This window comes from Anguilla rostrata, chromosome 6 (genome assembly GCF_018555375.3).
Source record: "Anguilla rostrata isolate EN2019 chromosome 6, ASM1855537v3, whole genome shotgun sequence".
NCBI classification, from domain to species: domain Eukaryota; kingdom Metazoa; phylum Chordata; class Actinopteri; order Anguilliformes; family Anguillidae; genus Anguilla; species Anguilla rostrata.
Window position 1 is genome coordinate 39,743,673 of NC_057938.1, and position 26,091 is coordinate 39,769,763.

At 44.7% G+C, this 26,091-nt stretch overlaps 2 protein-coding genes across 3 annotated transcripts; both read right to left on the minus strand.

Annotated features, from left to right (window-relative positions):
• Positions 1-2,540: 2,540 nt before the first annotated feature.
• Positions 2,541-17,146, minus strand: sel1l (SEL1L adaptor subunit of SYVN1 ubiquitin ligase). 2 transcript variants are annotated; one of them, XM_064339596.1, is made up of 21 exons: positions 16,593-17,146; positions 16,311-16,345; positions 15,853-16,060; positions 14,647-14,814; positions 14,169-14,274; positions 13,688-13,850; positions 13,374-13,427; positions 13,223-13,282; positions 11,697-11,778; positions 11,181-11,335; positions 10,903-10,959; positions 10,720-10,788; positions 10,262-10,339; positions 9,777-9,839; positions 9,001-9,088; positions 8,173-8,321; positions 7,547-7,712; positions 6,869-6,943; positions 5,565-5,737; positions 5,083-5,211; positions 2,541-4,309 (listed from the first exon to the last, which is right to left on the minus strand). In XM_064339596.1, exons 1-21 carry the CDS (start codon positions 16,669-16,671, stop codon positions 4,112-4,114), a joined length of 2,355 nt encoding a protein of 784 aa, XP_064195666.1. In that variant the 5' UTR covers positions 16,672-17,146; the 3' UTR covers positions 2,541-4,111. The 2 variants fall into 2 exon arrangements, with proteins under 2 accessions (XP_064195666.1, XP_064195664.1); XM_064339594.1 differs by having other exon boundaries at positions 6,869-6,946.
• A 2,343-nt stretch (positions 17,147-19,489) lies between these two features.
• Positions 19,490-25,486, minus strand: LOC135257142 (activator of 90 kDa heat shock protein ATPase homolog 1-like). The gene is made up of 9 exons (XM_064339597.1): positions 24,907-25,486; positions 23,581-23,771; positions 22,778-22,860; positions 22,534-22,651; positions 21,890-21,984; positions 20,832-20,957; positions 20,490-20,591; positions 20,334-20,385; positions 19,490-20,103 (listed from the first exon to the last, which is right to left on the minus strand). The coding sequence occupies exons 1-9, from the start codon at positions 24,984-24,986 to the stop codon at positions 19,931-19,933; spliced, it is 1,020 nt and encodes a 339-aa protein (XP_064195667.1). The 5' UTR covers positions 24,987-25,486; the 3' UTR covers positions 19,490-19,930.
• Positions 25,487-26,091: the final 605 nt, after the last annotated feature.

A 26,091-nucleotide genomic window follows, 5' to 3' on the forward strand; every position in this document is an offset into this window, starting at 1 on the left:
CTGAACACAGGCGGGGCAGAAACAGGATGACAGTACCACTGCGCCATCGTGCAATAACAGGTAATGTTATCGATTAGAACTTTCTGGAGTTTTTTTTTTTTTTTTGAAACAATGCCACACTCCACTGTTGCCATGGGGAAGGGCTGTTAAAGTACATGCTGTCCAAGGTTTTTTCTCTCCAACTTTAACTGAAAAAGTTCAGTTAACTCCGGAGACAGCATGTGGTTCTTATATAATTTTATGACTGCGTAACATCTGCAGATTTTGCCGTTTAAAAGAAATTTCCCTGAAGAAATATATAACAGAAAATTGAGATATATATATATACACACACACAAAATTAGCATTTCATAATGAGCAGTCTAGCAAGTTAAGAGTACTGCCCAACTACAACCATTATTTTGTGTTCCTCCTTTGATGGCACTGAATGATTGCGTGTACCACATAAGGCTACTGAACCATGGTTCTCATGGTATGAAGTCCAGCAGCTCCCTTAGAGCTACTGTGCTGAAAACGAATTAGTTTGATAAATATAATGGTTATCAGGCTTGCAGATACCGTGTTTTAGGACAATAGGTTAATAGCTTACTATATTTTTATTATAAGCCCATGCATCTTCTAAATATATTAACATTGCGGGGCTGTTATCTGGCTTGTGTGGCTCATTTAGCTAAAGCACAGATTTTCAGTGTAGCAACAAGCCAAATTGCCAGAAAGACAATGATTAGGGACAAAAATTGGTTGAAATGTTTTTTTTTCTTCCTACGTTTAAAAACACATTATGGACCTTTCATTTCTGTAAAGAAAATGCAAGTGTTACGCATGAAATGTAAGAATAATAATGCATTTATACGGCCCTTTCTTGCAATGATTACAAAGCGCATTACAGTGAATGGATACACTAGAGGCCGAACTGAAGAATTAACTACTGGTTAATTTCAGACTGGTCTTTTACAGCATATATTTAAATTCAGATTAATTAAATACCAAAATCTGTTGTGATCAAACAATTAACCAAATGTGGAAACACAATGAAGTGGATACATATAAATGTGAAGGTGAGAACAGGTATTCATACACTGGGCTCCCAAGGGGTGTTCTGTTGTATCTACTAGTGACCCTCTTAGTTAACAGTCATGAAACCCAGAATGAGGCTCACCATTTTATTTGCCAGCTTGGAATTCTAAAATTCAAGATGACTTTTTGCAGAGCTGGTGAACTGAACTCAAATATTCAATGCACTTTAAGTCAGAAGTTAATCTGCGTGAGGACCTGTCTAATAGTCGAAGATGACGAAGTGTATTACTGAGATCTTCCTCAGTGAAGGTTGACAGTCCTTCCTTGCACTGTTGCTACATGCCACCTCCACAAGTGGTTATAACTGCAGTGGTCCCTGTGAACCAGGGATAGGTGTGAACACGAAGGACCTCCAGAAAAAACACTGCAATGGGTTCAAACCAGTGACTCACTTTGACCCATTATTACCTGCTTTTTGTAGCTTGGTTGCTCCTTTAGAAGGTTACTTCACATGCAAAGGCGGTCACCTAAAAACCAGCTTGGCAAATGAAGCCAGTTCACTACAACATGCCCAGGTCTTCAAAGCCCATCAAGCCCCTCCTTATATCACCTGCGACTTTTGGGCGATACCGCTTTCCCAGTTTCCCTCTCTTTGGTTTGGTTTGCCAGTCTCAGTCTACACCCCCACCCCTACCACCTGAACACCCCCTAGTGCTAGCCTCCAGGGTATCAGGCCCTAAACCCTGCTTTCCCTCATTAACGCTCACCTCTTCATAGACAGACACAACCGCTGCCGCAGTCTCCACAGAAACGCGGAGCAAAATAACGTTAGCAGGAAACATTCTGTCCTTGAAGCCGAACGGAGCTTCTGAAGAAAAGGGAAGCCAGCAACACGCATTGCCATGGCAAGAGCGAGCACCGCTGTGACCGGCTAGCAGCAGCGTAGCAACGTGACTGACTGTATGGTCTGAGAACGGCAGCCAGAACCATCCTCTGCCTGACATCACGCTAACAAATCAAGCAACTGCCATATTACCCGGCTATAATTAGAACGGTGAACCATGTGTAGCTAACAGCGGGGGTAACGATGAGTAAGATCGTCTGCATTGATACACATTTGTTATACTTAAGACATGATTTTTTTTTTTTCACAATAAGGATTTGTAATGCTATTAAATTGGAATATACACTTCAGTATTCCACGGCTCTGAAGGTCAAATAATCGAATAATGGAATCCTGCTTTTTAAGCCACTCTCTATGTGCCGAATAAAGCTGTGGATCCCTTCAGCCAAAAACCACCATTCACTGCAGAGAGCAATGAATCAATGCATCCTCCTACACCTCCCACAAAAATGAACCACCTGTTACTGTTACTGCTGGGCTCCTGCACTCTCTTTCATGCACACTGATGGTGAAAAGGCAGTCAGATGCTCTCTCAACTCTCCTCGAGTTTCCAAGCATTGTCTGGACAAATCTTTTAACACACAACCCAAACACAAATGAAACCAGAAAGAAGCACGTCTTTTACTTTTACTAGCGTTTATGTAAACAGCATTCTGTTCTGAAAAAGAATCAAACATTCAATTTCTTTCCAATTTTTATAATCGAAAATGAATCAAATCGACGTTCTTCCTATTTGATTCATCAGAATGAATCTGTAACGTCCTGGCCCTGGGGTTTGGACAGGTTTCTCCAATTCATTAACGTGAGTTGGCCTCTCGCATGCAGAACAATTGCTTCAGTCAATTTTTATTCAATTTTTTGTATGAACCTATACAATGTAGAAATGGAATCAGGGTATTCACCATTGTTTCAATTAAGAACAAAAGTGCTAAGCAACCAAGGAAGAATATGTGAAGGAGATTATTAGAACGTACTTTTTCTTATTTTTAAGAAACACTGAATGAAAATCACTGCATTCTTTACATCCTATAGACAATTGCATCTATACACATTTATACACCTAGAATGAACGTATTGCCATTTAAACACATTTACAACCGGCCGTCGCCACTATTCCTCAGTGTCATAAGCAAGGGTCTCCTAAGGGGAAGTACAGAGGTGGTTCGGTGGGGCACTGTCGCTGTACCCCTGATCTACAGTCCATCAGAATAGCCCAGTCCAGCTGTATAAATGGAAAACATGTAGAAGAAGAAACAGGGTCGATTCAGGGACTGGTTAGTGTAACAAGACCTTGATGAGGACTCTACGTTACTCTACGGTAACAAGCAGACCACACAGTAGTCCTCAAGCACAGCGTTATAGAATATCTCCAAGAAACGAAGCTGGTATCTTGGAAGTAGTCTTTTTTTTTTTTTTTTTTTTTGCTGACATCATCTTGAGTTTCCTCTGGAACAGGGACAGCATTTTAGCCAAAGGCATAAATATTTCAACCTGGATTCTCCCCGTTCGTCTTTAAAGGACTTCCTTGCGTCATGGTGTATTAAAAAGGTCACGGGTGTTTGGGGCCCGAAAACAACCTCTTTTGTCACCGGCATCAGTCCGGGGTGAAAGGTCAATGGCGGTCAAGCTCGCATGTTTCTGCTTCTCGTGAACCTCACGAAAAGTTTCCGCCCACTCTGGAGATAACAAATCACGTCTTCGGGCTACAGTGACAGGTGCGCAGAATAACGTTGGCCAATCCCCAGCTCAGCTTCCCCTGCTTTACAGAGGTCCAGCTTAGCATCGCTGATGCTACAAAAACGTGTCCTGCGGTGGGCCGCCCTGATGTTATTTGCTATGTTAACTTACTTGGTTCGTTGAATACGACAAAAAATGAGACGGATGGGTTTGAGTCCTGTGTTCCCCAGCCAGACCTGTCCATCAACGGGACTGGCTCGGTAGTGACTGGGTTCCACCGGGCCCGGTGGGGAATCCTGTTTCTCGGGCCAAACAGGACCCTATCAAAAAACAGGTTTGGGAGGCCTGGCTGTTTTCTGCACAGGGTGGGGAGGGTATGGGTGTGTGTGTGTGTGTGTGTGTGCGCGCATGTGTGTGTGTGTGTGTGTGTGTGTGCGCGTCTGTGTCGGGGGAACTTTCATTAAAAGCAGGGCTCGGGAGCAGCGTTACAGCGTTGGGACCCGCCCCCCCTGATCACTGGCCCTCGGGCTGGGGCTCCGCCTGCTCGGCGGGGGGCCTCGGGGGGGGCGCCGGCCGGAACACGGCCTGGTGCTGCCGCTGGCGGTACGCGATGACCGTGCCCAGCAGCAGGGCGATGACCGTCATGAGGTACAGGTCCCACTCCGGCCCCAGGAGCTGGTCCAGGTCCACCTGCGTCAGGAGGTCTGATAGCTGTATGGAGACAGGGATGGGTCAGAGTGTTAAAACACTGCTGTCCACTGCCATCTTACACCAACTGTTATCTACCGCTGTCTACCATTATCTACAGTCATTTACAATTATCTACATCTATCTAGCATTAGCTACAGCTATTTATCATTATCTGTGTCTAGGTACCATTCCCAACAGCTATTTATTATTAACTACATCTATCAACCCTTAGCTACAGCTATTTACCATTATGTACATCACGCTACCATTATCATTACCAACAGCTATTTACAATTATCTACATCTGGCTACCATTACCTACAGTTATTTACCATTATCTACAGCTATCTAGCACTGTCCACTCCTGTCTATCGTTAAGTGTTACTGTCCACCATTACCTAGCTACCTTTACCTTCTATTGTTTACAGCCACATCCCACTACCCACTGCTGTCAACCGCTACGTACCATTACGTACCTTCCATTATCTGCAGATATCTACCAGCGTCCACCATCATTTCCTGCCATCCATCATTACCCTACACCTTACAATGAGAGTGGACAGGGCACCCTCCTTGGGCAGTTTTTCCCTCTTTAATTCACATGAGGAAAGCAGAGGGCTACATAGAGATGGGGTCACAGCTCTAGAAAGCGCCATGGCAGGGCATCAAACCCTCGACCATACGGGGGGATCCGTTATAAGAATGGGTTGAGAGTCGGCAGCCCTACGGACTGCGCTACGCCGTCTCCCCCCCCCCCCGTCAGACGTTCTCGGCGGTCGTTCGCCAGCTCTTACGCTGAGGTCGCGCAGGTACTGCAGAGAGTACATCAGGCCCAGCTTGCACAGCGCCAGGAACACGGGCACCTGGGCGTCGGGGCTGGCCTCGGCCGCCATGTCGTAGAAGCGCTTCGCCAGGTGGATGTCCTTGGAGGGGGGAATGAAAAAAAAACATGTAACCCTTTGAAGAGTACGTTTGTTGGAATGGTTTTCCAAAATTTTAAGTCATTTAAGTAATCCAGAACTCCACTGCTTTCAATTACCAATCGTGATTGTTACATCAGCATTGGAATGTTCAGTTAGCATTCTAATCAGAACAGGCTAATCATATGTGATCTTGCACCTTAATCCTGCGATGAGCAGGTTTTTTTGGAAAGCTTTTTCAAAATGATAAGTCGGTGTTCTGGAACGCCATTGCTTTCAGTTACTAATAGCGGCTGCTACGTCAGCATCAGCATCGGAGTGTTCGGTTCACATTCGCGTGGGGGGGGCGCGCTCACCTGCTTGATGCCCAGGCCCTTCTCGTGCATGTAGCCCAGGTTGAACATGGCCTGCGCGCTGTGCTGCTGCTCGGTGGCCAGCCTGTAGTGGATCACCGCCGTCTCGTAGTCCACGTCCGTGCCGTAGCCGTAGAAGTGGTAGTCCCCCAGCTTGATCCTGGCCACCATGTACCCTGCCCGGGGGGGGTAGAGCCATCATCAGTAAAAATCCAGTGGATTTGTGTAGTACAACGGGTAAGGAGCTGGTCTTGTAACCTAAAGGTCGCAGGTTCGATTCTCAAGGTAAGACACTGCCGTTGTACCCCTGAGCAAGGTAATTAACCTGCACTGCTTCAGTATATATCCAGCTGGATAACTGGATGTAATGTTGTGCAAGTAACTCTGGATGAGAGCGTCTGCTAAATGCCTGTAAATGAAATGTAATGTAAAATGCAGTCACAATTGGGAAGACCCAGTTTTACGACAAATATTATCTACTATAATTTATAACTATTCTCAAAGCAGGGTCAAAATTATATTCCTAAATGCCTTGGAGCTCTATTTAGATATATAACCAAAGGAAATTTGGAAGAGGTTTTATCCAGTGTACAAAACTTAAAGTGGATTTGCCTGTAAATCAGTAGGTATGAATGACTCCATTACCATGAATGGACAAGACTCTAGAATATCAATTCCCCAACATGACTGAGGATTCGACTTGTCCATTGGAAAAGACCATTATAAGTAAAAATACAGACATCTGCTGACTTTATGGAAACACTAGAACTCAGCATTTAAATTTTTTTGAAGCACAAGCAAACAGTTGGAAACTGCAAGACACAAACATTCAGACACACAGATTATTCATGTAGAAAATGGCTAACAGACAGAACTCAACAGTGTTCCTATAAAGGTTATTTAGGAAAATCTGTGTGGGCGGCTGTTTTGAGCATAAGCAGAAGCAACTGTACGTTTCCAAGGTAGATTAGTCACATTTAACCATTTAAGAGCAGGTTTATTAGAACACTTCTTCAAAATTCTATGCCAGTGTTCTAGAACTTCAATGCTTTCGATTGCCAGTAGTGACTGTTACATCAGCATTAAGAATGTCCAGTGAAAAGCATTCTAATAGCACATTAGTGACCTTACACCTTAAAGAGTTGACATTACATGTACATCTTCCCCCCCGGCCCCCCCCCCCCGCCCACTTTATCCTGTGAGGGACAAGCTGTGCCACAGGGGAACGGGAGCAAGGACGGACGGGGACAGAGTGAGGGACGTGTACAGAGAGGAGGAAACGTCGGCGGCGGCGGAGGGAGCCCGACCTTGGGCGGCCGCGCGCGTCCAGTGAAGCAGGGCTCGAGGGTACGTCTCGTTCTCGCTGAAGATGTTCGCCTCTTCTGCTTGAGAAACACAAGGGCGCGGGGAAGAGCGTTCATATCCGGCAGCGCAGTGCTACTGCTCAGCACACAGCGAAAAATCCGCAGCGTTTCACCATGTCCTCAACAGAAAAAAAAAAAACTAACACCGGTTTTTTTTAGTTATTAACACCAGTAAAACTTTGCACCCAGAGAACATGCTGGAATACTCAAGAACAAGCTTATGCTGCCCCCCGGTGGTGACTGTTCTGTTGTACTAGTGTTACGCTGCCATTTTTCCCTGGTAGCGGTTGTTCTGATGTGCTACACTGCCACTGCCCCCTGGTGGTGACTGTTCTGTCGTGCTAGTGCTACACTGCCATTGTCATTGAACTGCTTAAGAACCATTGTTCCCTGGTGGTGGCTGTTCTGTTGTGGGGTTTTTCTGATGTGCTGCACTCAGACTGCCCCCTGGTGGTGGCTGTTCTGTTGTGCTAGTGCTACACTGCCATTGCTCCTGGGTAGTGGTTGTTCTGATGTGCTACACTGCCGCTGCCACCTGGTGATGACTGTTCTGTTGTGCGAGCACCGCACTGCCACTGCCCCCTGGTGGTGGCTGTTGTGCTTTGGCGCACGCAGGCTTACTCTGGTCCAGGATGAAGGCCACGTTGCTCTGGGCGACCTCGTAGCCCTGCTCGGCCAGCAGCAGGTACTGGACCACGGCGGAGTTCGAGTCGCCCTCCTTAAAGCTGCCGTACGCGGTCATGAGCCTCTCGGACCAGCGGCCGCGCTCGCACACGTTCTTGAACAGCTGTCGGAAAACAAAAAAAAAAAAAAACAAAAAAAAAAAAGACAGAACAGGTCAGGACGACGGCTTTTTCAGCACGGTCGAAAGCCTCGACCACAATGGACCGTCCCGTTTAGGCAGGTGGTACGAGGGTCCCAGTTTGAGCGAGCCTGATGCCAAGCGCAAGGCCTTGCGTAAAACAAGACACCTCAAGATGTGTCATTCAGTCTCATTTCCTTGCCATTCCAAGAGCTTGCTAAATATAAGCATAATAAATATAAGCATATGATGCAGCCAATCAGGAAAAAATTCTGATGTGGAAATGTTCATAGTGTTTTTAAATAAAATAAAAATAAATACTACCACTACTACTAACAACAACAACAATAAATCTCAATTTAAGATCACGAAATGTTGCCACATCCTTGCTGCAAGCCAATGGACTGAAATCCCTCGTGGGAGACGGCGCCCCCTGCAGGCTCACCTCCACGGCGGTGTGGCAGGAGCGCATCACGCCCGTGCCCGTGGCGTGCATCTGCGCCAGGTTGTAGAAGGCCAGGATGTGCCCCGCCTGCGACGCCAGGTTGAAGTACTTCAGCGCCTGCTTGTAGTCCCGCTTCACCCCGATGCCGTCTGCGGACACAAGAGTCGACCGACTGTGGCTCGGTGGGACTCGAACCAACGACCCCGCGGGTGCCCGGTGCGTCGCTAAAACTAATCGCTTGCGAGTGCTGTTTAACATGTCACTCAGTCTAATGATTGACAGGCATTAGGCGATTCAAACGACAAATGTAAAGAACTAAATGTTTCGTTGTTGTGTACAGGGTGTACAGACAATTCCTACAAACATAAGTGCTTGAAAACCTGTCAGAAAACGGGTTGTTTTAATCATGGATGCTAATTTGACTAGACAGTGTTCTACAGTAATTGTAAATCCAATACAGTGACAGTCAATCAAAAGCGCTTGTAAACCTTATTACTCCGTGCACAAACTGCTACTTACAAATAACATTTAAAAATATATATATATTGTTTTTTATATAATTGATTCTATATGTTGTAACCATTTTATAAAAGCCATATGGCACTGAAGGCCCTGCTGCATCATGAACAGACACAAATACACAGGCATACAACACCCCCGCAGATATGACTGCATTCACGATACAGCACGAACTCTCGTGCCGTGTTGCGTACGTGCGGTGGTTTGTCATTGGGTGGCTGTGTCTGCTGTGCACGTGCGTGGCAGCCTGCTTCTCTGCAAGAGAAGGGGGGGGGGGGGCGGAGCCAAACGGAAACGGCGCCCACTCACTGTAGTACATGGTGCCCAGCTGCAGCTGCCCGTCCACCGAGCCCTGCTCCGCCGCCTTCTGGAAGTACTTCAGCGCCAGCTCGTAGTTCTGCCAAAGCGAGGGAGTGAGCGTCGGGTCAGACGCGAGCACCAATCGCCTAGCGCCGTGCTTGTGAGTGACAGCGGGACTACCCAGTCCCTACCCAGGGACTACCCTGCAGGGTTTCCTTTACGACAGCCAATAAACTCCCTAATCTGGCAAATCGATGGTCCAATTTAACCAGTTTACGACCCCTCCTCCTTCTCATTAGCTCCTTAAGTGCACAGGGACAAGTCACATTTATCAGCATACTTAACCTGCATTTTTTCAGTACACATCCAGCTGTATAAATGTACGCATTGTAAATACATTGTAAAAAGTTGCGTAAGTCGCTCAGGACAAGAGTGTCTGCTAAATGCCTGGAATGTCATTTATCAGCATGGAATTCAGGCAATTCAGTACAGTGTAGAGCTGTAGGGCTCCTTTTTGCCTGTAGTCTATGCTAGGTCAGAACACTATAAAGGGAAATGGAAAGCCAGTAGAACTGAGCTCATTAGCCTAATGGGCACCCTCATTAAGAATCAAAGACAAGGATTACAACGCCATTAAAGCATTTCAACGGGCCCGGTACCACTAGACACAGCAAAACGAATGCAATAAAATACATGTAAACACTGAGGTATTAAAGTTTCGTCCATGCTGATGATGGAATCAGGCAGGTGCTCCGACTTCTCGCTCGGACACATGGGAAACTCACCACGGCCACGCCCCTCCCGTACAGATAGGCCATGCCCAGACCGCTCTGGCCCACCGGATTGCCCTGAGAGCCAACAGGAAGTGGAAAAGAGCATGAGCAGGCAGCATTCAAGGATATCGCGGTCGTACGTCACACGCAATGTTAATTTGCATCACATTACCATGCTCTTACTGACAGTGATCTGACAGGACAATGTCAGAAATCACCCAAGGACGGGCACTTGAAAATCCTTCCTTTACTCCAATACACTTTTATTTTACGTTCAGTTCCTTATTTTTGCCCAGTGGCACTGCCAATAATACAAAGATAATAAGCATATAATAAGCACATAAAACAGTACAGTATACACAATACTGTAGTAATGCAAATATACAGTAACAGAACACTTTTACATAAGCTTTTATAAAACGTCACGAAAAAATGAAGGTAAAATTTTATTTTGAAAGCTCTATCTAAGGTTAGACAGAAACTTGGCGGTCGCTCACCAAATCCGCAGCTTTCTTGAAGTACTGCAGGGCCGTCTCGTTATTCTGGGGTAGGGCCTCACTACCCTCAGAGTACATCTGCAGAGGAGAGCACGCGTTACCTTTGACCTTTCATACCCCGCCCCTTTTTCCTTTCACACCTCTTTAATGCCTATAAACTTTACCTCACAGTGCTTCTGTAGAGGAGAGCAGGTGTTACCTTTGACCTTTCATACCCCGCCCCTTTTTCCTTTCACACCTCTTTAATGCCTATAAACTTTACCTCACAGTGCTTCTGTAGAGGAGAACAGGCGTTACCTTTTTCCTTTCACACCTCTTTAATATCTATAAATATTACCTCACAGTGCTTCTGTAGAGGAGACCATGCGCTACCTTTGACCTTTCATACCCCGCCCCTTTTTCCTTTCACACCTCTTTAATGCAATCGTCACGCGTGCGCTCGCGCGCGAGACCCGTACCTTCCCCAGGAAGGCCATGGCGAGCGTGTTCCCCGCGTTGGCCGCCTGGTTGAAGTAGTCGTAGGCTCTCTGCGGAGGGAGAACAGAGACGCGGGTGAGCGGGGGACGGCCTCCGTGCCGCGGTGATGCCAGAGTCACCGCGTTTTGGGCGTGGCCAAAAATGTCAGGCCGTCGGGGCGTTACCTCGTGATTCTGCTCCACCCCCCGTCCGCCGTGCAGGTGCAGCTGACCCAGCCCCACCTGGAAGGAGGGCGGTGATGTCACAAATAATAGAGCACTGTCGAACCTGGGCACGCTGACAATGGAGATGGTAGTAACAGGGCGTACAATAGTGGTGTAACACAGTATATCATAGTAATATAATAACAGTAATAGGGACTGTGTTCAATGCATGCATGCACATGCGCGCGCGCGCACACACACACACACACACACACACACACACACAGGGCTGCTTTAACCTGTGCCTGCACGTCGCCCTTCTCCGCCAGGAACTGGTAGTACTGGATCAGGTCCTCCTCCAGCATCCCACTGGTCGAGCCGGGATTCTCCACCTCGTCCAGCAGCCTGATCCTCTGCACCGCACTGCCCCCCATTAGGGACACATCGCTGGCCACTGCACACGCACACACAAAACGCATACACATTTTACACAAATGCACACGCGCAAACACACACGCACACACATTATATACATACAAAAACGCTTACGCACATTATATACATGCAAATATACGTAAGTCGCCCTGTATAAATAAGAGTGTCTGCTAAATGCCTGTAATGTAATGTGACAAGCATGCACGCACTCGCATGCACAAATGGTATTTCATCTCCTACAGTTTTCATTAAGAATTTAAAAATGTCTAAAATACTGTATTCAGTTTTCAATACCAATTTCTCAACACAGGCTACCAAATTTTTATAAAATGAGAATATTAGTATCGGACAGACTTTATTACAAGATTACAGGCTCTTACCGTGGTTGGCCACCAGTCGATAGTGAGTCAGAGCAGATTCACAGCTCTGAGGCACACCGACGCCTCCCCAGTATCTGTACCCCTGCAAAAAAAAAAAAAAAAGAAACCGAAAGAGGAAGTGACTTCAGGATGACACTAAAGACAAAAAACCAGCTCAGCTCAGCCGTCTCCACCCTGACAATGCCCCCAGTGCAAACTTCCCCTTTGCGTTCAATGATTTGTCTAGGACGCCCATGCAAGAATATGGTACATGGACTGCATTTACATAGCGCTTTTATCTATATATATTTATACATCCAAAGTGCTTTTACAATTGATGCCTCTCATTCACCCATTCACACACACACTCACACACCAACGGCGAAAGGCTGCCATGCAAGGCACCAATCAGCTCGTTGGGAGCAATTAGGGGTTAGGTGCTCCGCTATGTCATCCCAGAATAGTGTCAATTGAGAAATTTCAGCCCATACACCGGTTGAAGAGGGTACTGGTGGATTCCTAAACCATAGTAGAGCAGACCTGCAAGGCTTTTTTTGGTCATTCTTTTCATTTTAGAAAAATTAAACAAGGCCAGGTGATCAGATATAGTGGTGGTAACCAACCCTATTCCTGGAGATCTAGCATTCCGTAAGTTTTCATTATCCCAATTTGGCACACCTGACTACTAATTAGCAGCTCGATAAGGTCTCTAGCTGTTGAATGAGGTGTGCTTTGTTAGGGCTGGAGGAAAAACCAATGGAATGGTAGATCTCAGAACACTGCTGCCCGACTTGTCTTCAACCTTCATGAGTTCTCATAGGTCACTCCACTCGCTACTCTGTCGCTGCCAGGATCAGGTTCAAAGCCCTGACTCACTGCAGCCAACAGGACAGCCCCCGCCTACCTACAGGACATGATTCAATCCTACACGCCAGCTCTACCACTCCGCTCTGCTGCAGCGGGGCGACTTGCACTCCCTGCCACCGGGGATAATGTCTTGAGCGTGGAGCTTCTCCACCCGAGCTCCCCAGCGGGCAGACTGCACCGGACTTGTACACAGCTCCTCTGCAGGGTCACGCCTAAACCCGGATCACTCTTATCTCTTGTCTAGTAGCACTTCCTTGTATCTTTGTCTTGCAATTTTATGTTGCACTCGCACTATCATCTTGATGTTGTAGCTCCTAATCATATCACTTGTAATCATGCCTCACTTCTAGTTTGACTTGCCATAATTTTACTGACTTAGCCTATGTTTACTGTGTGAACTAGACCTGGTGTTTATGATTATGGGTAACTGGTGCTTAATGAGAATTGTATCTTGTCGGATCTGTGTTTTGTAGTTGTTCCAGTGACCTTCAGGGTGCACTTATTGTATGTCGTTTTGGATAAAAAGTGTCTGCCAAATGAATGTACTGTCATGTAATCTCCAGGAACAGGGTTGGTTACCACAGATATAAAGGAATATATATAGAGCATATACCACAGATATTGAGATGTACTTTGCTACATCATGCAGCTACGGAGTAACAGTGTACATTGAGACTCACCAGTATCATGTGTGCCACAAGGTTTCCTCCTAGCGCTCCAAAGGTGTAGTAGACCAAGGCCTGCAAGAATAAAGGGGAGGAGCCGGAACGTGTGAGGATCTGCTCCGATGTCCGGTACTTTAACTGTTCATTCACTTCAGGGGCCGCTTACCTTTGCTTGACTGGAATTCACCCCTAGTCCAGCTGCGTAAAGGAAGCCCAATGCCTGATGGGAGTGTGGAAATTGTGTCAGAAAACAGAAGGCCCACATAACCAGACGTCCTCAAATTTATCAGGGTAAACATTTTATATTAAGCACCCATGCAAGCTTTGGGGAGCATGCTACATTGTTTGGGTTTTAAGGGGGTATTATGCAGTACTGTATGAGCTTTTGAGAGTATGCTACATCATTTGGACTTTAAGAGTCTGTAATACTGTATGAGCTTTGTGCCATACTGTTTTGAGCATTAGGGAAGTATGCTGTACCGTTTGAGCTTTGGGGGACCCCTCCAACACCAGCTTCTCAAAAAGCTCCTTGGCCTGTGGGAGGTTCTGGGGCATGTAGTCTCCGAACAGCATGGCGTACGCCACCTTCTCCATGGCTTTGGTATGGCCCATGTCAGCCACCTTTGAGAGCAGCTTGTAGCCCCTGGAACGGAAGGGTACACATTGAGGGAACGTACCTAACTTTGCACATATATTTCACTAACTTCATACACAGTGCTTATATTTGCATATTAATAGAGGTAGGACCATACAGGGGCTTTAGGACCCCACCCCCCCCCCTCCAAATCTCCAGATTGTTATCATGTCATCCAGTGATTGCTTCAGTTTGTCATCAAGTCATCCAGTGAGACTGCTTTAAGATGACCTGGTCAGAACTGCTAGTTCTGACTGAAGAAGGGGGTAAGGAGAGCGAGGAAGAGACAAACAAAAGGAAGAGACCAAGGGAGGAGTGTTCACTCACTCCTTCTTCTGGCTCTTCTTGCCAGTGTTGCTGATTATCCTGACGGCCTTCTGGTAGAGGTCTTCCGCCTCCTCCGCCCGGTGTCTCTGTTCTGCCTGCTCCTCCGCTGGGGGGGGGGGGGGGAGACCGAGAGGTTTTCAAAGTGCTTTAGCCCTTCCTTATATACAATTCAATATAATAACTAAACAGGAAATTGAAAATTGATAAAATGAAGGCCAGTAGCAGTGAGAGTGAGCAATGAAATTTTTCAAACGAACGCCTCTAGTGAATATAGTTGCATGACGAAAGACAGTATTGCTGACACGGAACCAGAAACCTGTCCTTGGGCAAAACTCTTCACAACATATAGCACTGTACATTCCTGTAAACCACCACAAAATTTGGGGGTTGACCTTCTGGCTTCTGCAAAACAAAATAAACTGGGAAAAGACGGAGCTGCCATCTCAAACCATCGCAAGATGGATTCCGGTGTACATACTTTCGCAGAAGCCCCATTTCTTGTCGCGGTCGTAGTCGAACGTAGTGGCGCACCATAGCCTGCCGTCCCCCCGCCCCTCCGTGGTGCAGTCCGAGTACTCCTTCCCCAGGAAGAGGAAGGGGAAGATGCAGGGCTCCCCAGCGGCAGTGCCCCCAATCGCCACAGGAACTGCAGTAACCAGAAACACAGTCAGCAGGGACGCATTAAAACGCAACACATGTACGGCAAGCAGGGGTCAAAAGCACTCGAAGGGAAGGAGACATTACTACAGTTATGATACAAATGAACACAAGTAACGCATTTCAATCCCTTCAGCGGTCTGTTGCGTTTCAGAATGCGTGCAAAATAAACTAGAAGAGTGCACTCAGTAGAGTGCAAATCTCCGCCAGGCATTCCAAACAGAAGCAGTTGCTGATCACTTGCGGTTAGGAGTTAGCACTCAAACTGTTTCAATGGACAACAATGATGGAAATGAGTTCAAATAAAATACTTGTCGTTGACCGATTTGCAAAATATTTGAGAATACAGGTCCTTGGCCTGCTGCCAGCATGCACAACAAATATTAGGCTGATCAGCCCAGGAGTATGCGAAATTAGCTGCGGACAGAGACACAAACACACACACACATACACACACACACACACACACACACGACCAAACGCATGATCCCCTCCAGGCTCTGCCTGGCGGAGATAATAATTATTCACTGAAGCATGTTTAAAATGCTTTACGCTTTGCCTGAATCAGAACAAGGACTTGCTGTATTGCAACAGCCACTAATGTTTAACGCCATCCTGGCAGGCTATATATTGGATAACTGACAAAACCTCAATAGCATAGCTATCCACTTTGTGTTTGGCTAATAAATTAGTTGGCTTTCAATAAAGCACTAAACTGCACCTCTCTCATCGCAGACATTCTCACAGACTCCATGGCTCTCTTGGCTAATGTGATTCCCTCGGTGTCCACATTACATATCGAATTTCATCATGCAATTGTGGACTCAATGACAGCCAGCATCATCTTGGTCTCTTGGAATTCTGGAATCTGTGTTACTTCAGAGATCTGGCACCTTCGCAGTAAATATCAAGTCCATTTAATCGCACAGGGTGCTTCCCTTCCTGTGTGTGTCTGTGTGTTTCTTGGGGGGGGGGATGGGGGGGCGGCAGTATATCATTTTTATATCAATGTGTTGGTGGCATTTACCCTCTTTCGGCTTTTCTAGTTTCGGGGCGGGCTGTGAGGGCAGGTCCTCCTCCTGGGTCGCGCCCGTCTCACCCTCCGTCTCCCGAACAGTTTGCCCCTCACTCAGCTCCTCTTCCTTAGGGGCATCATCCCGGGAGAGTATCGCCTGTCCCACAACATCCTTTGTGTCCTCTGGCACCTTATCTTCTGCCTTCTGATTTTCAAAGGACTGCAAAGCAAAGCCAAAGGAGAAACACTGAAAGCACCTCTACATTTTGGTACTCTCAGTGAGAAGTACAACCTCATTGAAGAACTAAGTGGCAAAACACCACAAATTTAGACATTTTCCTAAGATGATGTCGATTTATACAAATGAATCTCATCCATTGTCTGTTCTTATGTTATTGCAAGCGCTATTTAAACTAAACATTCAAGTGGGGAAAGAACGAATAGTCGGACGTGATCTATATGTTAATTACCTTGGAATCTGCTTCACCATTCATTTCCTCGACGTCTGCAATTACAAAAAAACACAGTCAAACATTTACTCTTTTGAAAAGATATTGCCCTAGTCTATATCATTCGTATCACAAGAACAACTATGTTTTAGCTGCTTTGAAAATGACGTCTTAACACAGTGTATAGTACAGTAGCCAGTATAGGTGTTTCCAGTATGCACCATGCAACACCTAAACTAAGTTTAACTTAATGTAGCCCAAGTTAGTTAAGGTTAGCTAGCTAGGTTATGTCCATGAACTTACCAGCAGTTACGCCTCGCGAGATAACCAGCAACAGTGTAAACAGCAGCCACGTTGTCACCATCCTGTCAAAAACTGACATGCTTGTCTATCTTCAGAAATATAATTTCAGCTAGCTAGATGGACAGTATAAAGCTAGCTAGCTGGCTAGCTATCGAACTATCAACAACCTTATCATCAGAACTTCCCGTTGACTAAAGTATAACACCGTTTCTTATGCATACGTTGGAAAAACACCGAATAAATAACTTAGGTCAGCTAAGAAACGAAGTTATTTATATTTGACTTGCTTGTAAAAGCCAGTAAGCTAGCTAACTGTCTGGCTAGTCTGACATTGTGTTGCTCCTAATACGAGATCAACAAAAATCCGACATTTTAAGTCTTAACAAAAGACTGTCGTACTAATCAATAAGCGCAGCAATTTTCCATACATTTAGCAAACGTTTGCTGTCATATATAAAGTCACATTCGTATTATTACCATCTACCGTTGGCTAGCTAAATTCAGAATTTCATCGGGGTGGGCTGTTTAACCCCGAGTAGTACTTCCTGACCTTATACAATACACCAATTGCAGCTTGCAATGCTAACTATAAGCCAATCGTTGACCTTTGTACATACCATTGTCCAATAGGATTTGCACACACCACAGCGTGTCACTGACTCTCTGTAGGGATTGGATAAACGGCACCATCCATCAAGGTTAACTGTTTTCACTCTTAGGTTCTGGATCAGCTTTTATGCGCACAAAAATTGGTTTCGATACAATCGCGTGTGGGCAAACTGATTCTGATTCAGCTGTTTGGTGTAAAGTGTATGCAGAACGGAATACCGATGGCACAGACCATCAAACTGACATCACACAGAGGAGGGTATCATCGAGGCGTACACAGCCACTGGTGAACAGCCTGGTATTCGTTAGGATTTTGTATCACCTGTAGAATAAAATGTCTCGCAGAAAATAATAATAATAATAATAATAATAATAACTTTGTGCATTACATAAAATACAGTTTAAAAAATAAATATAAAGATAAAAATAAATAAAATAAAATAAATTAAAATAAATATGGATTAAGAATAATCAGAACATAAGAAAATCCATACAATTCTAATGCAAAATCGCAACAAAATAAGAACATGAAATGTAAAACAATATAAGATAAATAAATGTACATATCAAAATATTAATTTCAAAATAAATAATCGGTTAAAAGCTAAATTTAAAAGACAAGTTTAAGTTCTAAACTGACACTTAAAAGTGTCCACCTGAGTTTGCCCCTCTGAAAACACTTGGCAGGATGTTCCACAGCCTGGGGTAGTAATTTAAGAAGGCTGCTTCACTGTTGTATAGAGAGTCCAACAAACCAACATAAATGACTTGAGGGCTCATGCAGGGGTGTAAGGAACAAGGTCATCTGTGAGCATTGTTGACCCTTGATATCATAGAGAAATGTTAAGAACTGCTAATACTAGGATGATGTAAATTCTTGCACTCAGAATTTCTCTTATTATCCCATAACTTCTCCATTTAGTATGTTAGGAGATGAGGAAAGGTTTGAATTTAAAGTATGAATTTAATAAATTCAAATGCAACTATATGCCTATATGCCTGTAGCTTTAAAGCTTAAATAACTGTCAATGTATACATTGCACCAGGTGCATGATGCCATGATAGCCCTAAATGTCAATCTAGCAACAACAAAAAAAAATAGCCAGTTCCATTCTAAAAAACAATAAAATAACATTATTTTGTAAACTTTCATAACAATGCTGAATTCTTTCCATTTTAAACCTCTATTTTACTAAGCAGGTCAACTGAGAACTCAATTATCTTATGCAGTGATGACCAGTTGAATGGGTTGCGGGTGGGGTGTGCAGGAGTACTGACCTAGGATCAGTTTCGCCATTTAGCTCATAATGAAGGTTAGGATCAGAACAAGGAAAACCTGATCCTAGATCAGTACTCCCACTCAGAGACACTTTATAAATTTGGGCCCGCATTTCCAGTGTGCTAGTTAGAGTGTAAAGGACACCTCATGAAGACGTTTGCCTAAGGCAGCAGGGCACATCCCATCAGGACTATTCAAATGTTCAACTGGAACTTCCAGCATTGGGGGATAAGATGGAACAGGGGTGTTAAACTGATTCCCAAGGGGGCCGCAGTGTTGGTGGGTTTTTCTGGTTCTAAGAACAAGGTGTGCGGATTCCGTAGCCAATCAATGACTTAAATGAATCATTTGTCATGATTGGCTATGAGACCACCCCAAAAACCAGCAGACACTGTGGACCTCCAGGACTTAAGTTTGACACCTGTGAGACAGAATGTTCAATGTAAATAATACAGACCTGACCATCAGGCTATTGTCAAGAATTATTGGTGACACCTCATCCAAATTAAATGGCTTCTAAATAATACCAAGTGCTGAACTGAGTGTTGTTGGTTTTCACACATATTAAAAGCTTTAATTAGCTTTTTTTAATTATTCAAAAAACCTCACCAATAGTTGGTGTATCCCTAATAGTCTTGATAAGTTCAAATGGCATCATTAGCAAACATAATTTTGTAACTGTCAGAATAGCATAATTTCTTAAGTAAACTCAAGCCTATTCAAGGATGTTTCAAGGTGAGCTATTCCTATTTTCACACAGTTTAACAGAATAAATATAAAAATTTTAAATATGAATCCACATACATTTAAAATGTTACAGAATTTTGAAAATACGAAGGCCACAGCTGCATGTCCTGCAAGGAGGTTAAACCGCATTAAAGGTTTTTTTTAAAGCTTAAGTGGAGTAAATTGCTCATTCAACAATCACAAAGAAAGCACAAAGAACACTTGGGGGCACATGCATATATGACCCTTCGGCCCCTCTGAGACAACATCAAAACACAAGCAGTTCCATAAAAATTGTATTTATTTATATTATCGTGCCGACTTATCTATAGAAAGAACAAACCGAAAAATACAGCCCAGTTACCAATTCGAAATAATTATTAACTGAAAAGGATTTTTATTTCTACCGATTTGACTTTACCAATCCATTTCACTTCAGCCTCTCTCTCCTTCCAGGTCACATGTTACAGAGCCATAGAGCAAGCCCAGGCTCAGAACCACCCTGTCATAACGCAGCCTTTCCATCTGTCAAGGCACCATTCAGTCATGCTCACTAAAACAGCTAGTGCTTGCAGCATCCAATATCTGCGCCAGAAATGAAAGCATTGACACACACAAATAAAGATAGGTGACAATCGTTTTTTTTTTTTTTCCCCTCCCTCCCTTTTTGTCTCAAGTTCAGAGGTCAGAGGTCTAAGGATGAGGACGACGTGGCCCCTTGTTTTCAGTAGAGCCTCGCCCCGTAGCCAAAAGTCTGTTTGATGGCCTCGAAGTAGTAGCGCTGCCAGCCTTGCTTCGTCCTCTCCTCCTCGCTCACTGGGACCCCTTTGCACTCCGCCCTGATCTCGGTCTCTCCGCCCCGGTCCGAGAAGTTCAGGGTGATAGTTGCGTAGTGCTCTGGGGAGGAGAAGGGGGAACATTATGTGAAAATTCAGCCAAAAATAAAACTTCCACAATGCGCAACATGTCCATCAACAGCTGAGTACACTAATCCAGGAATGGTCAGAGACCATGAAAATAGATCTGTCCACAGCTATGGAAAAGTCAGTATTTATTTTTGATAGTCTATATGATAGACGGATAAGATATGACAAACAAATCGACAGACAAAAAGGTAGGAAACCTACCACATGGCCAGGTCTTGAACCTCCACTTCATGACAATTTTCTCCTCAGGAATCTGAAAAATTTTAATTTTTGTTTCTTTGTTTCCTGGATCTTTGATAATGTAAGAGAACATACGTGGTCTGCTGACGTGCACCCACCCACCCCTCACTATCTTACCAGCTCCTGGAACTCTCCAGAAACGTTCCCCTCCATCAGCCGAAATTTGCCCCCCTTGTCTCCGTCCACCACAGCTGCCCCGTGGGTGAATGCCTGCACCATCTAAGCAGACAAAGGGAAAACCCAGACTTATTTACAAAGACATATCTGCCATTATGGGGTATGTTACTGGTGACCTGTGGCCACCAATGGGAATGTGAGGCTTCACGACCCCCGAAACAAGAGGAGCCATCTTACCATTAGCAAGTCAACAATTCAAACCTATCATATTGACACGTGATGATGATCACAGTCTGTTGGATGCATGGCAAAGCACGCGCTCATCCCACCTTGCAAACTCACCTCCTGGTTGAGGAAGATTCTGTAGAGCTCCTCCGGGGAGGTGAGGAAAGTTTCCTTCAGGCTGAACTTGCAGGTGGGGATCTTCACCCCAGTGCTGGGCGCAGGGGTGGAGCTCCCACTGTCAACCTGCGTGTAAAGAGAGACGCCATTGGTTCACATCATGTCCTTCATTACCACCAAACACACCCCTTTGTCTAGAGGCTTCAAACCTGGCTGTGAGCCAGCATGCAACAGTCTCTGGAGGTAAGAACTGGGTAAAGCGTCCAGCCAAGGTTGTCATGGGAACAGAGCACAAAGCACTTAATTCACAATGTCCAGTCTAACTGCACCAACAAATGTCAAAATGTATTCATGTTCATGAAGCGGACATAAATGTAGCCATGTTCCAGTGCTAATGTCAGAGTATTCTTATAACTTTAACTGGAGGAAACTGTACCTCTAAATAGAAAGCCTCTGCCACTGGGAATTTAATAACCGATATTTACCATCACAAAACTTCAGATATGTCCAGCACTTTTCATTAACCGATATCACATTTCATGCTTAGTGGCTTCGAGAATTTCATAATGGATCTTCCTGCTGACCAACATAGAAATAAATTTAAAAATCCCATGTTTGAATATCACGCATCACAACACACACATTTAGGAGCTCAAAACACGGAATATAAGGAGGGGAAAGGGCTTGCTGAAAATGATGTAAGAATGACAAAAAAAACTCCAAAACTAAATTCTTACACACCCAACCAAATCCCAGCATACAATGTTTATACTTGCCCCAGTTCAGAGAACAAACTATTTTAATGGTTTGAATCTCTTAAGGATTTCACAACCCTTCATTGTCTCTTGCCCAACATCTAAGGCGCTCTTCTATTGCAGGCCAACGGTAAGCTAATGTGCTAGCAGTAGAACCAGAATCTTCACTGATATCAATAATTCTGTGCATCAACAATCCCTAGCATTTACACAGACCATAAGCTAGCAGCATTAGCAGATGAGATCAAATGTCTTAGGTTCGCCGTCAGGCCCTTTCCTCCAAGGTAAGAGGACTTCACCCACCCGGGTTTTATCCACTTTGGCCTTGGACTGAGACTCCTCCTGGGGCTGCTTGCTCAAACCATTGGCCGTAGGCAAGATCATCCCCTGAGTAAATTCTGCAACAAAAAAAGAAGATTCTGTTTTCCACCTCAAGCCAAAATAGATACTGATAACACTACGGAACAGAATGTCTCAGTCAGAGGTAAAAATGAAACAAAAATAACTTCCGTGCGACGATTTCAACATTTGCACATGCAAATTGTGCCTATTCTTTCCATTTGCTGTTAAATTTTCGTATGTCTTTTCCAGGTTTCCAGGTTCCAGAAGTCCATTTGTGTCGTTGTATAATTAAATGAGAAAGCTATGCACTTGCCTTAATTTGGGCAGGTAATGACACAAAGTTGACCGACATTTTTTGGGTGCCACTGTACCAAAAAAAGCAATAGCTCTGTGAACATTCTTTTGGTGTTCATTGTAACCATGCCAGTTTTCACTAGCATCACACCAACAACTTACAAATTATCAAGTGCCTACTGTCCTCTCTAGCACTAGAGTTTGGTTCCCGACTCGAACAAAACGGCTGGCCAACATGAACCTCCAAGCTACAAATCAACAGTTGCACTTCAGCCACACTGCCCCAGCAGAACCAGCGAAATGGAGCTTACCTGTCTTCAGGTGGCCGATGTAGCTCCCCAGCGCGGCTCTCACTACTTTGACTCCCTCCTTTCTCATGAAGCCCAGCAGCGGAGTGTCCGGCTCATCTTTACAAAGCGACACAGAGATCTGTGGGGACGACCAATGAGAACCGCGTCACCGGTGCCGTTTGATCAAGACAAAAACGCTGCGCTAACAGGGGACCCTTTTTCCCCATTTGAATCCGTTTTCATAATTCACTTTTTACATACGTACATCCAGGTCATCCATGTCATTTTCATCCGAGAGATTGGGAACCTCCACATTGCCTTTGTACTTGATTCCTGTTTTGGATGTTCCTGTGGTAAAGAGGGAAACTGCATCATGCTGCTCACACACTGCTGGTTCAAACACACCTTAGGCCAGGCTGCCAAAACAGAAGTCTTTCCTAGAGGAACATTTACCCAAGTGGCTTCCAACTCTGTTCCTGGACTTCTACCATCCTGAAGGTTTTCATTGCAACCCTAATTTGGTACACCACATGCTAAAGCCTGATTTATACTTCTGCGTAGAATCTTTGTTAGGGTTGGCGCCAGTGGCGTAGGTTCCGTTTGAACATTGGGGGGGGGGGTATTAAGTTGGGGGTCCTCCCCCAGGAAATTTTGAGTGTCAAACACTGACAAAGTCCTCTGCTTCTTTCATGTTTTTATTGGGGGGGGACAAATGCACATGTTCTAAATATTGAGGGGGATGTATCCCCTGTGTCCCCCCCAAAATCTACGCCTATGGTTAGAGCGAAAACCTACAGGACAGTAGATCTCCCGGAACAGGGTTGGGAGCCACTGTTCTACCCTCTGTCTAATCGACCAGAGTCAGTGCTACTGCTCAGCGAGACTGGAGGAAAACTGACCGACACCTTTCCTCCCTTAGCAACAGTAAGCACTGGTGCAATAAGGATCAAAAGTCAACATTTTAATGACTCATCTCCAAAAGGGCTCAGAAGGGACGGATTGGTCAAAGGTTTTTAAAAGAGTGCTTTTCTTGTTTCTTTTTTAAAATGCAGATTTCACACAGCATACCTGTCCACGTGGCCTTGATGTTCCACTCGTAGAAGAAGATGAGCTTTCCTTTGCGGTTGTTGATGGATGCCTCTCCCTCCAGCTTGTCAACCTCTGTTACCTTGCAGACGCCGTCCTCCCCCTCCACGTGCACTCCCAGGAGCAGTTCCTTCAGCTTGTCCGTTGACCAGTTTGTCGCATCCCGCTCAGTCCTGAGGGAGTGAATACATAGAAGAGCTGCAGAGAACCAGCAGATAGCCGAGAGTACCAAGGAGCTTAAGACTTCCAGATGACATTGGGAGAGCCTTTACATTAGACACAAGGAAAGCAGCAATTTGTGAGAATATGCCTATTCCAGTGTCACTTTTGCATCTGGTGCACCAATATTCCTCCTCGTGTAGCCTGATAACATTTTGTAAGTTATTTTGGGGGGGGGGGGGGGGTATACAAACGTATACCTTTAGCTTTACTGAAGCTTGACATGCGGTCATGGATCAAAAATAACCCCCATGTGCAACTCAAGTGGCTGCCCTGCCCAAGAGCTTGAAATAGACTAGCGAATCAAATTGGTCTAAGGTCTTAGAGCCAAAGTATTTATACCGCGACAACATAGTGTTACTGGTCCATTGTTTATTCTACTTTAAAAACCAGTAATCCGTTGAAGTTCATTTTATTTCCAACGTCAGATATTCTTAGCCACCTCTAATTTTCACCATCTATTACCTATTGCACATCGGTTTGAGTGACAAGGCCAAATGCATGGCAATTACTCCACACTTAACACTCGTCCTTTCATACAAACATGCTGGACAAGTGCTACAACTTTTCCATTCATGTGCACTGCGTCCTTGGAGGTGGTAAAACAAAATAAGCGTACCGGATTAGCTAACCAAGAAAATACTAAATAAATGTTGATTACGTAGCAAATGAAACAGGTTATCTAAATAGCATAGCTAGCGCGATACATGGCTAGAAAGACACTAGCTATTTTCAGTTACGATAGCTGTCTGCTAGCTTTCAAATCAGTTACCGTTGCTTGGTGAGTAGCTAGCTAGCCAGCCACCCCACAATTAAATTATGAGTAAGGTAGATTTCTGGTGATCTTGGAAAAAATATTGTGACTGTCAACAAAATCTTCGCCATCGTAACCCAATGAAAATAGTTAAAGATAGATAAAGGGCATTCAGGGCGCGGGCCAATTAATTCATTGTTACTATGTTAATTTCTGCTTTCAGATCAGAGAGCTATGGAGATTTCATGTTAGCAGCCACATCTTAGTGGTAGGGTTATTTATGCCAAATTAGTTAATGTTAGAGCGACAACAATTCCGATCGTCTTCAGTCTTACCAGTGCCAGTTGTTGACGTTGGTTGCATCGGCTCTTTCTTCTACTATCCAGCGTGGATCCCCTTCACCCCACTTGGCCATGATTGATGCTAGGGGAGGTAGCTAGCTATCCCTAGATCGAACACACCACTAGATAACGCTAGCTACTTCAAGAAGCACAGGATGGTGCGAGTATATAAGCTATGTTAGTTAGGTTAGCTAAACTAGACTTTGTGCTACTCTAACAATCAGCTATAACTCAAATGCCCCGTAACTACAAATATCCAATGCAATATATCGATGAGATCTCTAGTCGGTTAGGTAGCTAACTAATATGAAACGGTTAACTATAACGTTGGTTAGATAACGTTAATGTTAGCCGAGCCGTTTGAATATCAGACTGCCTATAAGACGTATAATCGTTCTGTTCCTTGCTAACTAAGAACGGACTTTGCTATGTCCGCAGTGCGCCTGGTCAGATGGCTTGTACAGTACAAGCTAGCTACTTTTCGAGAATGGTCAGGTTGAATCCTGAAGCTGGGATTCGAGATCACGCCGTAGAATGTACTGGAAACGGAACTGAGCTGAGTGTTGCATTGAAATGTCTCCCCCTAAAATGATCAATTCCAGAATTTACGTTCTGCAGTTAAAGCACGTAAGTACGAATGCTTGGTTGAGTTGTATTTTGAATTTAAATTAATATAAGCAACACATGCAATGCGTATATGTACGTAAGGGTTTCAGCATGACTGCAAGACTAGTTTAATGATTGCGTATGTTAACGGGCGCCTCTTCAATACAGGGGTTGCGCAGACGACAAGTGGGAGAAGTGGAGTGGGATAAAGTTGTGCAGATATGCGCAACGCTTTCCGTACGCGCAGTTTTCACCAAAACCTACCTTACAGAGTCCAGTTTTATGAAAGGGAGAAAAATAAAAGTATCATCAACATACAACTGTTGAACCCTTTCCTTACAAGCATATAACTTTTCCTGTGTACTAGAAAATAAAGTGCATTAAACGAAAAAAAAAAACATTCTTTGGGCACTGTTGTATAATTCTTAGATAACAAGCTGCACAATTAGGCTAGGCTCGACAGATCATTTCCAATATCCTATCAGCAGGCAGACAAGAATATCTTGTTTGAATCCACAGTTCAGGTGCTGAAATAGCTTCAATGCAGGATCGTCCGAACATTACAGGAGTGTG

Bases quoted from the DNA above. Each gene is read 5' to 3' on its own strand.
- sel1l (XM_064339594.1), bottom strand. From the start codon at position 16,671: ATGTCAGTTTTTGACAGGATGGTGACAACGTGGCTGCTGTTTACACTG. The intron at 13,428-13,687 runs GTACAGCATACT...CACTCCCATCAG, and splicing joins GGTCCCCCAAAGCTCAAACG to GCATTGGGCTTCCTTTACGC. The intron at 7,713-8,172 runs GTGAGCCTGCAG...GTTTTCCGACAG, and splicing joins CCTGCCACACCGCCGTGGAG to CTGTTCAAGAACGTGTGCGA.
- LOC135257142 (XM_064339597.1), bottom strand. From the start codon at position 24,986: ATGGCCAAGTGGGGTGAAGGGGATCCACGCTGGATAGTAGAAGAAAGA. The intron at 22,652-22,777 runs GTACGTATGTAA...TCGTCCCCACAG, and splicing joins ATGACATGGATGACCTGGAT to ATCTCTGTGTCGCTTTGTAA. The intron at 20,386-20,489 runs GTAAGATAGTGA...AAAATTTTTCAG, and splicing joins CTGGAGAGTTCCAGGAGCTG to ATTCCTGAGGAGAAAATTGT.